We start from the raw sequence: 14,250 nt of genomic DNA on the forward strand, positions 1-14,250 counted from the left end.
CACACTGCTTGTGGTTCCTTAAATTTTCCTACTTGCTGGATGTGGTACATGAGATCCCCACCGTTGACGTATTCCATGACAAAGTACAGTCGATCCTGAAGACCAAGGTTCAACACGTGAGTAGGGCCTGGCCACGGGCCGAGAGGCTTCCTTCACTCTTTCCAGACTCTGCTTGGCTTTTGCATTAGTTAAACTGTGGGCCACGCTGGCAGAGCTGATCAGAGGAGCCGAGCCCTTCGAGATTATTCTTCCCCGATAAAAAAATACGTAATGAACCCTAGTGCACGAGGGCCTTGGGAAGTGTAAAGTCATTATGTAACTCTGAAATAATGGCCCTCTGTCAACACGTCTGCCCCCTTCTGGTTCCATATGCTCCCTGTTACAGTAATGGCCTCACACGCTCTTCCCCTTTCTCCTGCACACATACTGCACGTTTAACGGATGCTGCGAAGAATCCTTGTGGGCCGATTACTGACTTTTAACCGGTGTTTCTGGTTTGCGGCGTCTGGGGGGCAAGCCACAGTGATGCAGTCATATGTCTCACTGGATGCTTCTGGAAACAAATCTCACGAGCTAGGTTGGGCTCCTAAATTATAAATGTTCAATACTGTGGGGGAGGGAACTATAACTGGAGAGGTTAACCAAATGTTCTTTTGCATCCGTAACAGGCCCAAACATTGTTTCTTATTTTCTGTCACTGGCGTGCTAAGTGTCGGCATAGCACACCAAGTGAAAGCCAACCTCGGCTCGCTTCTAGACATCATCGCCATTTCACGGAGGTTATGAAACATTCAAGTGTTGCACAGGGAGGGACAAAATGATGAAGCGGCTGCTGACAGCCGGGAAACAGCTCCAGAAGCTTCTATCTCTAGCTTTCCTGTTAGGAATTTTAACTCCATCTTTATTTCTATGTTTTGTTTCTTTCCAGAGCTTAAACAGTGTTACCAGTGTCCTGACCAGGGGGACGGGACCTGGGCTGGGGTTCGGAGACATGGACCCCTCTCTGGCGCATCGCTCTTCCCTCCCTGGCCAAGAGATTTTAAGGAGAAACGTTAAGACGGTAAGTCATTTTCTGGCCAGAAGGAAGTTGAAAATAATTAAACTCATAACAGTAATAATTATAGCCACTTATTACTGAGTCATATCTTAGCAAGGGCAGCCACCGAGGAGTAGAAAGCCTGTCTTTGGTGCCACAAAAAAAGTTTGTATTTCTTGCAGGGCACTGGCAAGCTCCATGCCAGGAGCTTGGCTGATCAGTGTTTTGGAACTTGTTTTGTGTCCTCTTTTTAGTTTTCCTGTAAGACAGGGCTGGGCAAACTTTCTGTAAAGGGCTAGAGACAGTAAATACTTCGGGCTCTGTGTGGGTCTTGGAACTATTCTACTCTGCCTTCATAGCCTGAGAGCCACCGTGGATGATAAGCACATGAAGGAATGTGGCTGTGTTCCAAGAAAACAATTCATGGCCACTGAAATGTGAATTTCATCTAATTTACGCATGTCACAAAATATCATTCCTTGTGGGTTTCTTTCCTCTCTAACCTTTCTTAGAGCTCACGGGCTGTCCAAAACAGACCAGATGGCCAACCCTGCTGTGTGCAGGAAATAGGAATACACCCTTTCAGGAGATCAAGTTTCCTAATGTTCCGAGGCTATGCTTGGCAACTGATCAGTAGCCTTAAAAAGCCGGGACCGTGAGTTAGTTTATTGGTTTTGTATCCTTAGGTCCTAGCACAGTGCCTGGGATAACAAAAACCTTTCATGCAAATGTCTGCTGAATTCAACAGCATTAATGCCACGTCTCTCGGTAGGGCACATCCCAGAGAGGGGACACCCCAAAGCTACCGGTGGTGCAACAATGGGAGGTTGTTCCCAGCTTATGCCTTTCTTCAGCCTTCTCCACTGGAGTAAGGTTGATTCAGACGCTTAGAACACTCCGGTTCAGGGGTCACCCTTGGTAGCACATGCCGTGTGTTGTGCTACAGGTATGCACTCCCAGGGTCCTTACCACCGTCTGGAAGCAGGAGTGAAGCTGTGTCAGGAACGGGGGCTTGTCAAGCAAGGCCAGGACTCGCTTCTCTACCATGGTGCACTCTACGTCGTCATCCTGAATCACCACGTCCTTCTTCAGGATTTTGATGGCATACAGTTCTTCTGTCCCCTTCCTGTCAGCGAGCATCACCTGGGAGCAGACGGAAGGCAACCTGAAAACTCTGACCCTGTGTCTGGTACCCGGGGTAGGGGAGGAACCTGGTCAGGTGACCACTCAGACTGTTCTAGTTTGTGCAAGTTTATAAATGTGTGATATAAACATATTCATAAAGTTCCATTTTGTGTGTGAATTTTGAGATACTGCACGTCAGTGTAGATTAAATTCCTCCAGCCCTGTGTAATTTAGAAACTGTTGGGATTTGCACCCTGTGTAGGCTACGGCCCCATGATGGCGCTATTGTGGCTGCTAAAAGGAACATACACGGCCCTCAGCATTAGTCTTGAAGGGTGCACACTTTTCAGGAGCATCCTTTGTACAAAAATGGGACTGACCTTTATAAGCTTCTCACGAGTCAGGAACCGAGACAGAAAAAGGCAGGATGGAAATCGCTTCCTGGATCTACCATGAGATTTGGGGCCAGAGAAGCCAAATGTGGTCATATAGGTTGATCACTGAAGAAAACCCAGTTCAGCATCTCTTAATTATTACATTCACTTACTACAAATCAACTTTTAATTTTTAGTTGTGAAAAGTAATCATTCAGCTAACATTTTGGAGCACCTGCTTTGTTCTCAACCCTGAAATGGTAACATACAGTGAACCCTCTGTAGCTTTTTTTTTTTTTTAAGTTTATTTATTTATTTTTAAAGGGAGGGGAGAGGCAGAGAGAGAGAGAGAGAAGCAGAGAGAATCCCAGGCAGGTTCCACACTGTCACTGCAGAGCCTGATGCAGGGCTTGTACTCATGAACCATTAGATCGCGACCTGAGCTGAAGTTGGATGTTTACCCGACTGAGTCACCTAGGCGCTCCCTCTCTGTAGCATTTTGGATACATTTGTTTTTAAAGACATTAAGCGGGGGTGGGGGTGGGCAGGGGACATCTAAGAAACAGGTACAGAGACCAGGGAAATCTCGACGGCTGTTCTAGAAACCTCAGGGGGCCCAGGATGAATCCCAGCATTCTCTGCAAAAGCCTCCCCCACCCCGCCCCCCACCCCAGACAACTGCCCTCTCACCTTTCCAAAACTCCCCTTCCCCAGCACCATGAGGAAATTGAAGTCTGTGAGTTTCACTCTGTCAAGGTTGTTGGAAGGTTGTCTCCTGTCTTCTGAAGGAGTGATGACTTTGTTACCAGCAGGGCCGAGCTTCGCTTTCTAAACAACAAGCACACACACACACACACACAGGTGAAAACAATGGGTCACTGTTTTTCCCCCCAGGAAAAAGAATGCATTTAAGGAAGCTTGATGTGAGGTGGGAGGTGGGATGGGGGCAAGAAAAGAAATCACAGGGTGATGAAATATCCATTCAAAATTCAGTGGCTATACACTCACCCTAAGGGCAACGTTTTAAAAGTAGCAAAAAAAAAAAAAAAAAAAAAAAAAAAATTGCCCTTCCCTATTAAGAGACCACTCTTTACATAGATTACCCAAGAATCAAGTTGTGCGATTTTGCTGATCTTTGTTCTAGGGTGTAAAAGTCAACCTCTGGGGGACAAATGCTTCACAATGGCTGAAGTAATAAAAGAAAGAAACTGTGCTCTGACACTTTTCTTATTTGTAGATTTTCCAATTTAAGATTCATCTGCATAAAGGCAACTTGTGCTCAAGGAAAAAAAGGAGGGTAGAGTCCCCTGGAGAGAAACCTCTTAACCGGCAAGCTGTGGGGATGATTTATTGCTACTTTAAAAGGCACAGTAAGAAGAACACAGGGTGTGTGTGTGTAAGTCAAGAGGAAAAGAAACGGTGATATGCTTGAGAACCTGGTTTCACACAAAACACACAGCACCCTTTGAACCTGAACGACCCTTGGCCAGTGACCTGGCAGTTACCAGAAGGAGTTTTTGTAAGCTAGACTCCTGCTACCCAAAGGTGCTGGAGAGACCTCACCCTCGTTACTCTGCCTAAGAGTTAGAGACTCAGGTCAAAGGTGGAGGAGAGACAGAGGGCTCAGTAGAAAAGGACAGGCTCATGGGAATCACATGGGAAGGTCTCCACAGTCAGCAAAGAAGCCTGTGGAGAATCTCCCGACAGACTCTGCATGTGGAACACCTGCCTGATGGTGAGAGAACCAGTCTCTGAACATGTCAGCTGCTGAAAAGGCCGGGGTCCTGCGGTTTGGCTGAACAGCCAAAGCCACAGCCCTGAGCCCAAGGGCAAAGACTGTCATTCTGCCTACATTCTTAAGGATAAGGTGCACTGCCCCTCCCCCGCCCCCCCCCCCCCCAGCCCCAGGGCAGCAGACCTATGTGCAGGTGCCAGGACATCACTCAGGTGACTACAAGAAGGTGCAGGACACCTGCAGGCATTCTGGGTTTTACTGTGTGACCAAAACACTGTCAGCATCAGTTCTGAGCTCTTGGAGGAGGGGAAGACAGGGGATCTGACATGTTTTCTTTAGCAGCAGAGAAGGCTCTCCGGGAACCACCCATATTCCCTCTTAGGGCAACAGCATCCCTTCATCCCACACTTACTGAGTACCTCGCATCAGGCCCTGTGGAAGAGGTTGTGCGTTAGTGGAATGAGCCCCGGCCGTCTCTGGGCCCCCAGGCCTCAACACAGTGCTTGGCACAGGGTGTGCAACTCTACACTCTGGCTGAATGAGGAAATGAAGCGTGAATGTATCCATCAGATACTGTCAGGGGATGCTTTTCCTTGATAAAAATAACACGTTTGTATAGGGATCAAACCTCATGGCTTGAGTGTATATGCTTGGATGGGTTGAGCACACCTGCTGAGGCAGAGACATTAAGACACAGGGGGAAAAGATGGACCTAATTTTTTTGCTACCAGGCTGAAAGTATTTAATACAGCTGTACTACATACACCTCTAGGCGGCCGTGCCTGGTGGGAAACGCATGTGAACCTGGGGGCTGGTGGATACACGGACACTCTTTAAAGACAAAAAAACCTGATCTGCAGTGATACATAAATTGGCCTCCACTTTGACAGAGGATGGAAGGAATTTTTAGACAGACCTGTGAGAAAGAGCCCGGATGTAGCCGCTAGGGTTACATCAGGAGCCCCCTTCAACTGCAGGACCAGCCCTGTCCTTTGGAAGCTGGGGCGCAAGGGTGGTTCTAGGGGTCCCAAACAGACCAGTTCGACCACTCGCCGCTGACAAAATCCAAAGGCAGACAAATGAGTTGGAGGTGCAACAAGCAAGGAATTTATTGCAGTGAGGCCAGCACCAGGAAGACAGCGGACTAGCGTCCCAAAGGCTGTCTCCAAAGTGCTGAAAACACTTCCAGATTTGTGTAAGGAGAATGTGGGACAAAGGCCGGGGGGTACACACAGGTGGGCAGTGAAGGCCAAGTTGATCACTGTCTTGGGGTCAATCGCGCGGGGTCTTGCTGGCTCAGGGCAGTCCTGATTGCTTGAGACAGGGCAGTTTCGGTCCCCATCACGGGATGCTTTGCCCGCAGGGCCTGAGTTAAGAGAGAAGCTGGAAAGAAGAACTTAGTCAATTAGAAAGTACCGACTGAGGTCAACAGGGAGGTAGCTGATGTCCTCTTTCACTCCTAACATCTGCCCCAGGAACGATTCCAAAGTTGATAAGCTCTGTGGTGTGTGTCAAAGTTCGAAATGAACAATTGGGAAGTTTGAGAAGAGAATACCAACTCAGCTACGCTATTCTGTTCTTCTGATTTATAAAAAAGAAAAGTTATCAGGAAGAGGCACAAAGAGATTAATTTTATTCTGTCATTTTATTCGTGATAAACTGTGAAAAGATCCCCATACAATAGACTCAAGTCTCTGAAGTGCTTGAAACCATTGAAGGACGTCTTCACCCAGGTGAGGCTGTGGTTGAGCTGGTGCTGCCCGGGGGCCGCCCGGCTTCCACCTGAAGCGTGGGGGGTTCTAACCAGAGGTTCCAGACTCAGGCGATTTCCTAGAGCCCCTGCTCCTTCCTCCTTTGATGCTTCAGCACCACGGACAGTGGTGACTTCCAAAACAGACACTAGGCTTTTGACACACTGCCCTCCCTGGGGGCCATAACCGAGCAAAGACCCTGAGTTTTGTCCTATGGCCTTAGCCCAGTTATAGGGACAAGATTTTTCCCCAAGGGGATGTAAATGCGATAAAAGCGTTTCTGCATCCGAGTACTTCTCAACCCAACTGCAAGGGGATCTTAGACCCTGCTCAGAAGTCAATCTGTGAGGTCTGGGGGACGCAGACGGCATCTCCTGCTGCCAGGAGGTGAGGCCGGATGGAGGAAGGACCCCAGTTTCTTGCCCTGCCAGGGCAGATTCCCTTCTTGTGTTTCTCTAGCCAGAAGCAGAGCTGGGTGCCACGTGGCTGGTGGAGCAGAGGGCTGGTTTGGAAGGAGACGGGCCAGGCTCTGCCACACCGACCGTGTTCACCATAGGAGGGCTGGCTAGAAAGTGGCCTGACCCAGAGGGCGACATGGATTTCTCCCCAGCTCACGGTGGCCCTGAGATAGAAGCTGCCAACCAGAGTGACGTGTCTTCCACATTTCCCCTTCGGAACAGGCTTCTGGAGTCATTTCCACACGGCCCCCTGCACGCCCGGCTGCCGGATGGCATGGAGCCGTCTCCAATATGGACCTTTCAAAGCCAGCCCTTCTAAGGCAGGCAATTCCACAAGATCGAAAGCTCAGTGGTCTGGGCCTGACTTTGGCAAGCCCCTCTCTCAGCCTGGCTCTAACTGATAGCACAGCTGGAGGAGGCAGCCGGTGGTGACCCTGGTAGCTGTACAGCTGCGGGCTGGTGGGGAGGCCAGAGGGCAGGGAAGGCAGAGGATCCCCAGGAGGGTGGGCTACACAGCCTCAACCTCCAGTCCACTCTCAGGCAGCCTCTGCCTCCAGATGTCCATCCTTTGTCACTCCCCACCCCCTCATGCTGTGGGAGTGCAGTCTGCCTGCCCCAGACTGTCCTGCCATGTCCCCCACCCCTTCCCAGGCTGACATCTGCCCTCCTGCAAGGCCTCCACGTGCTTGTCCTCTCTTCAAGGCCTCCCGCTATTTTCCCTCACAGTGCCCTGCTCTCCACAGCTCGTACGGCAACGTGTAAATACTTACAGGGTATTTGTTTAACGCCTCTCCCAGTAACACTTTACAGCTAACTTATCAGCAGGTCGTGCCAAATCTACCTGCAGATTCTGTCCAGAATCTGGCGTCTTCTCAGGGTGTCCTTCGCCACCTCTCTGTTGAGGGGGCCTCACTTTTAGTATCCCCACTTTAGTGACCTCCCTTTCTGGACATTCCCCGGAGGGATCCTGTCCTGCTTCCCTGGCTTCCCATCTAATGGGACAGAAAGAGGCCAAGTTGTCACAGTGGATGAGGCGGAGACGCTTGGCTGTCAGCTCTCTGACCTCGCTCCCATGGCTCCCTTGGCGGCTCTGTTCCAACCACACTGGCCTCCAGTCTTTGGCCGCCCTTCCCATAGCGGCCTCGCTACCTTGTTCGTCCACAAAATCCAGCTCAAGTATCACCTCTCCAACTTTTTGATGCCTCCTCCCCTCCTAGGATTTCCAACCTATGTCAGACTTTGTCTATGACCGGCCCACCTCCCCGGAGCTTTTGGCTATGCACCCCCGCGCGCATCTGAGGCTCCTGTTTGGGCCATGCCTGCGGAACAAGCTGGACATTCCCATGTTGGTGCCCCAGGAGGTCGTGGCCTCCTTAGGTCGTCTCCCTAGCACTCCAGTGGGACTGCGCTCCAGTGTGTCTACTGAGGTACCACCTGGATAACTAACATACCCTTGGCTGGACTTTCTCTCTTCCCTGGGTCACATCCCTACTTCCCTCCCTGCCCCCTAGGACTCTTGGAATTCCTTCCCAAATGGGCTCCTTGCTCTCAAAACTCTGTGGCAGAGTTGACTTCTGAGGAACCTAAAGAAACACATGTACCTTTTTGGAGGATTTACTGGTCTTTCTCACTAGACTTTGAGGCCCTGGAAGGCAGGGGGTCATCTTATTCATCTTTGTATCTTTAGAGCCAAGCACCGCACTGGGCACGTAACTGCACATTCACTGAATATCTCATTCATTCATTCACTCATTCATTCATTCAAAAACATACGTCTTCACTAAGCCCTACAAACAGAATTTGAAGAGGCCAAACCATGAACAGTATAGCCAGCCAGATGCCTAACGTGAATGCAGAAAAGCAGCTGTTCCCAAGTATGTCATTTCAGAGAGTTGCCCCTGGACACTGAGCACCGTGCATTTGGATGTTCACATATGGAACTTCTTCCCTCAAGCAATCACTGGTCATTCTGGGACAGCCTCAGACAGGGGCTATGAGGGCACCCCTGCCTTTAGGGAGCTCAGCCACACAGTGACCCTCCCCAGGAGCCACGCTAGGCAAGTTAGCTGGGCCAGCCGGCTGAAACCATTCCCTTGGAGGTTTCTCTGAGGGGACATTCCTCTAATGGAAGCTCTGTCTGCACTAGACCTAGCTGGAACCTGCCTGAAGACCACCAATGAGCCTCTGGGCGATTTCTCTCTTTGAGCTTTTGAATGGGTCGTCTGGCAACTGGGCTCCGAGCAGGAGGAAGAGATCTGCCCTTCTCAGCTTGCTTGCGTATTGTTGACACAACACTGGTTGTCATGAACGTAATTCAGGCTTCACCAGGAGTGCAAAGAAAACCAATATATGTCTAGGGATAAATCTGAAGCCAATAGCCTAACCGTAGAGATTTCAGCAAACCCGAGGAGGCCTCAGAATAAGCATGCTGACATCCTTCGCTCAGCAACGCAAACATGCCCTGTGCGGCCAGACGCCCCACTGGGGTACGCGAGCAAACAGGAATTCGCACCCGGAGATGAGAAGCAGAGTGTCTCCTGAATACTGGAATCCAGAGGAGAGAGGAGAGCATCCACTGGGGCTGGAGACTGAAAGCACATACGAGGCCACTGGTAATGTTCCTTGCTGATAAATCCCAAATCTTGACTTCTCTCTCAGGACACATTTTGATTCGGCTCATGGGTCCTTGTGTGTGAATTTAGCACATTCCACCATTTATTCCACAAATATCTGTGTGTCTGTCATGCCCCACACATGGGGTCAGATGCTGGGGAAACCAGATCGATACGAAGTAGCCTCTCCTCTGAAGGACATGCAGTGCAAAGGCACTGTGGTCTGTGCCCCTGTAATTCAGGGTGTGGTTTGTGGATCAGCTACGCTGGCACAACCAGAAGGCTTGGCAGAAATGCAGATTCCTGGGCCCCACTCCAGGCCTACTGAATCAGAACATGCATTTTGAACAAGACCGTCATGTGATTCCTGTGCAAGTTTCAGATGTGCTAGTCTAAGATCATTGGAATGTTCCTCCAAGTTCAAAGTCCCCTCAGGGTCCCTGTGACCCTTTCCACCTTCCACAGTCTTCAATTACCATACAAAATCAATGGCAAATTCTGGGAAGAGCCCCAGACTCTGACTGCAAAGAGCTGAGATCAAGTGTTGGCTTTATTCATTTTTGCTGTGTGACTCTGGGCAGACTGTACTGCCTGAGTATCAGACTGCTCATCTGTAATACAGCCGTACTAAGACCCCCGTATACCTGAGCTACACTGGAGGTGCAACGAAGAATCCTTTGCAAAAGCCCCCAGCACAGAGCTCCACACCACAACCTTCTTTCCTTTGCCCCAGGGAAGGAGACGCGGCCCTTCGCCCAGCCTCCTGGCCTGCACCTGCTCCCTGACTACAGACTGAAGGCCTCTGTGAACAGCCGTGGGTCACCTGGGTCAGGGATCTGCCTGGCTGACTCATGGTCCCGAAACACCGTGACCTATGGATATGTGTCAAGGCCGCAGACAGGCTCTGCAGGGGCTCAGGACCTGTGGGCAGGCCGCAGCAGGTCCCTTGGGACTTCCACGCTCCCGTGCCCTCCTGGTGGGGTAGGAGAGGAACTGGGTCTCAGCTCCAGCTACTCCCCAATTTCTGGAGCATCTTCTGGAACACCCCCAGGGGCTAGGACCATGCAGGAAAGGACCCTGACTTAGTACATGACACAGAATGTTTTAAAGGGGAAGTAAGACCGGAAATGATGACACACGGTGTTTGTAAAGAGAATACAGGGACTTCAACTACTGAAGCTTTAGCATGCTCTTTTTAAAATTAGACTAAAATGCAGCATGGTTTATTGGTTATGATTAAGCAATGCAGAATCCAGGACTGTAGGTTCCTTAGCACATCAGCAGGTCAAGTCCAGGCTCATGCTGCTATGTGGACCGCCAGGTGTGAGAACGGGCGACGTGCTCTCCCCCATGGGAACATTTCTTAGTAACTGACACGCACCTCATTTTACCCCATGGGCACATTCCCCAAAAGTCCTAGCAGTCTGCAACCATTGAAGGGGTTCACCAATTTAAAGGACTCCTAGGCGAGTTTCTGTAAAGCACATCATACAGGGAGAATCTGAGTCCCTCAAATGAATATTCTCGCAGGGTGGGGTCAAAGTGCGTGTGTGCGTTAAATACCTGTGCCTGAGGAGCGGTCGTGTGTGTTGTCAAAAGCTCTACACGTGTAGGTTGTTATTGGTGGGGGCGGGGAGGAGTTTCAAGTGAAAACTGAGAGTGGATATGGGCAAACTATGGCACCGGGAGTTCATGAAGGATTGGACTGTGGTAGATGTTAGCTCTCTACTATCACGTTGGGCCATTTGCCGCTGCTGAGATGTGATGATCTGACCTACAGTGATGCCAATTCCAAACGCTTTAACACAAGACCATAGATGGTCTGCAATTTGTGAATTTTGTATAATGATTATACACTAGCTTTGGTGTGTGGGAAGACAGACAGAACATTAAGACACGGAAAAGTGTAGAGTCCTACATTGCCAACCCCCAATACAACAGCACCCTGGCTAGCAATTCTTCTAGGGGTGCTATCTTATCCTCAGTAGGAATCCAAGCCCAAAGGTTCTTCTGTAGTAAGGAAGCAGAGAGGAAACCGTAATTCCAAGTCCCTTGGCAGGTCCACTGTAGGGGAAACCATAATTCCAAGTCCCTTGATAGGTCCACTGTATAATCATGGAGACTTTGGGTAACCCTCCAAAGTTTACTGTAATGCTTTCCGTTTTGTTTTAAATGTGCACACTTGTACCGATCTTGTGAACGTGTCTTCAATAATATTGTATCTCTTGGCATAACAGAAAGCATGGTTTTGATGACTGTCTTTATCAAAGATGTTTGCAAAGCAGAGAGAGAGGAATCTGACAACAGCAGGTTCTACTTCTAAGGTTCCAGGGGCAGACAGTCCAACAACGACCAACTGTAGGAGCAAATGAAGAATGGGGATTTCTTCTACTTATTTATTTTTGTTTACAACAAAAATGTCCTGTGTTCAGGGCTTATCTGAACAATTCTGACAATCTAAGACTGATGGTGTTTTGGTGGTGCTCCATAAACACAAGTATCTGTGCCCTACATAACCAAGAACCTTGGCCCAGCATCTTAGCCCTAGGATAACATATTCACCTGCACCCAGTGCCGTGTTTGTTAGATTGAGCGGTTTCGGGAGAAGAAAAACACAAAGGAACTGAAGGCATTTTCAATGATCCCATGAACGGAATACGGCCGGTGTGTTTCTAACAAGCCATGAGTCATGACATCTACTCTGTAATCGGGCAACAGGCTAAAGATGATGTGCTACAGTCTCCTGGGTAACACAGTTGGAGTAAATAAAATGCTTGCTATTCTCTGGCTAAATGATCTTTCATCTTCTGGAACATGCCAAGCATGCTTACCACCCGAGGGCCTTTGTACTTTCTGCTCAGTCAGGTGATGCTTTACCGCTGAGGCTTCGACACGGCCCCCCACCCTCTCCTTCCTGTGGCATGGATTCCCTCATGGTCCTCTCACTACCTAGCATATGTTTCTTCTCCCTCCACTGGAAGGGACCTTATCTGTTCTGCTCACTGATGGATCCCCAGGGCCTGAGAGAGCGCCGGGCACGGTGCTCCTCACATACCTTTACAATGAGTGGACGGATGTGGACCCTGCGGGAGACGGTGATTTTGAACGCAATATTTTTTAAGAGGCAGAGTTACTGCTTTTTAAATAATTTCTATGACAATGCTGCTTCTTGTTAGAATAGTAGCACTGGATCATTTTAGAAAATTTCACAGGCACGGGTACGTGAAAACAAAAAAAAAGACACCTTGAAATAGCCATACCCAGAGATCATCACTGTTAACATTTTGGTATGCATTCTTCTAATTCTCTTCACGTTTTCTTCTTTTGACGTCTACAGAATTACATCGCTGGCAACCCGCTTTACGCCTTCGTGTGCTGTAAACGTCTTACGTAATAAGTACTCGTCCACCACATGGTTTTACTGACTGCGTAATACTCCACTGTCTGGCTCCACCTCAGTGTACTTAGCCCTTCCCCTATTGCTGGACAGCTATGTTGTTTCCAATTTTCAGTAACACCCAGACGAACAACTTTATAGTCCAAATCTCTATGCACGAAGTCCAAATAGTCCAAATCTCTATCCAGGCTCCCTAGGATAGATTTCTGACATGGGATGGCCGGGTCAAGAGGTACATTGCAAAAGCTGATGCCCAATGCCACACATTTGAACCTGACCATGAAGTGTCAGAGAGAATGGAAGTAAACCCAGAGAGTCAAGGCAACCCGATTCCTGAAGACAGGGTCTTGGTTTCTTTTAGGACGTGTGTCTGATTTTGTGGCTGAAATACCTGTTTGTCCTTTTTTCTTGTTTTTTTTTTTGACCCCCCCCCCCCCAGCCCCCCACGGCCTTCAGATTCAGTAAGCCAGCCTGAAACTACAATCTGGAGGCGCGGGGTCAGGCGATTCCTTCTGTACAGGTATGTCAACACCTGCCGACCGGAGTTTCCTCCTGGAGTCGGGGTCACAGGTGAACAGCAAATCACAGGTGAGCGTCATTCATTCTGCCGGCAGCTGCGGGGAGCTCCTCAGAACCAGAGACTGTCAGCCGCAGAAGTGTCCTTGGGAAGGTCTGATCTGCCTTTGGTGCAGGTAAAGGCACTGGGGCCTAGAGAGTGAACTCCACTACCCGTGGCCACTGCGCCGAGCCGTGGTGGTACTGGAGGAAGACGTCAAGGATGCTAGCCTTCCTCTATAGTGGCCCTTGGAACAGGACCCTATGCCACCTGGCAGAGAACCACTCCCCTGTGCTAAGAGTTGCCTCATCTGGGATGCAATGTTTTACCAACGGCACAAGGGTGACGGAGCGCTCAGCATTTGGAAGGAAGTTGGAGAGAAGCTAACCTGAGACACCCATGTTACAGACTGCGGACGAGGCACCTGGGACCTGGTGGGCTAAGTGATGTGTCTAAATCAGTTCCCCTCCCTGAGCTCTGATCTCTGAATTCGGTGGTCACCCTCCTATATCAAGGGTAGGCAAATGTCTTCCGTAAAGGGACGGATAATGAGTATCTTCGGCTTTGCCAGTCAACTATTCTGTTTTAACAACCTGATTCTGCCATTGTAGCGTGAAAGCTACACGGATGGATGGATGAATGAGCGAGGCTGTGTTCCAACGAAATCTCATTTACAGGAACAGGCAGCAGCCGGAATCTGGGCTGTTTGGGCTGTAGTTTGCCAACCTTTGCCCTATATCCCTGTAGTGAGATTCAAACAGAACGTCTGTATCTCCTTGCTAGCCCGTCGGAATGGCAACAATTAAGAACCTCAAATGCACCTGAATGATTCACTCTTCCACGATGCCTGATGTGCTCACCGGGACAGGAACAAGTTGTTTTGCTGCCAAACGACGTGGTGAGTGAAGTACTTAGTCGGTAGAGCAGAAATTTAGGGGAAACCACATTAAGTCCTTTTCTTAAGAAGAAACATTTTTATGGACACATCCACTTAGGCTGCTGCCAGTGCTGAAATGAATTCACAGGAAGCCAGCAGGCCTGTTGTCAGGGCAACCGAGCCTAGCATAAGGAGGAATGTGGGGCCCGTGACATATTAGCGCTCTGCCCAAGGTGGGGAAACACAGAGCACTTGGTTCTTCTTGGTGTACTGAATATCACACGCCCCTAGCGTCTTGCTGTGTTGTTTCCTTTTCCGCCAACCTAGTG

At 49.5% G+C, this 14,250-nt stretch overlaps 1 protein-coding gene and 1 long non-coding RNA gene across 4 annotated transcripts in view; one reads left to right on the forward strand and one right to left on the reverse strand.

The window, feature by feature from the left end:
* Positions 1-14,250, reverse strand: part of PRKCA (protein kinase C alpha) — a 404,865-nt gene that overhangs the window by 55,159 nt on the left and 335,456 nt on the right. For all 3 annotated transcript variants that reach the window (XM_042917374.1, XM_042917372.1, XM_042917373.1), the window contains 3 exons: positions 3,226-3,363; positions 2,006-2,179; positions 4-95 (listed from right to left, as the gene is read on the reverse strand). In XM_042917374.1, coding sequence (XP_042773308.1) covers positions 4-95; positions 2,006-2,179; positions 3,226-3,363 — 404 coding nt within the window. The remainder of the gene's footprint in view (positions 1-3; positions 96-2,005; positions 2,180-3,225; positions 3,364-14,250) is intronic.
* On the forward strand, positions 107-2,326 carry LOC122207305. The gene is made up of 2 exons (XR_006196764.1): positions 107-1,060; positions 1,983-2,326. It is a non-coding gene; the product is annotated as an uncharacterized LOC122207305 (long non-coding RNA).

The sequence above is a fragment of the Panthera leo genome, chromosome E1 (assembly GCF_018350215.1).
Source record: "Panthera leo isolate Ple1 chromosome E1, P.leo_Ple1_pat1.1, whole genome shotgun sequence".
Taxonomy (NCBI): Eukaryota; Metazoa; Chordata; class Mammalia; order Carnivora; family Felidae; genus Panthera; species Panthera leo.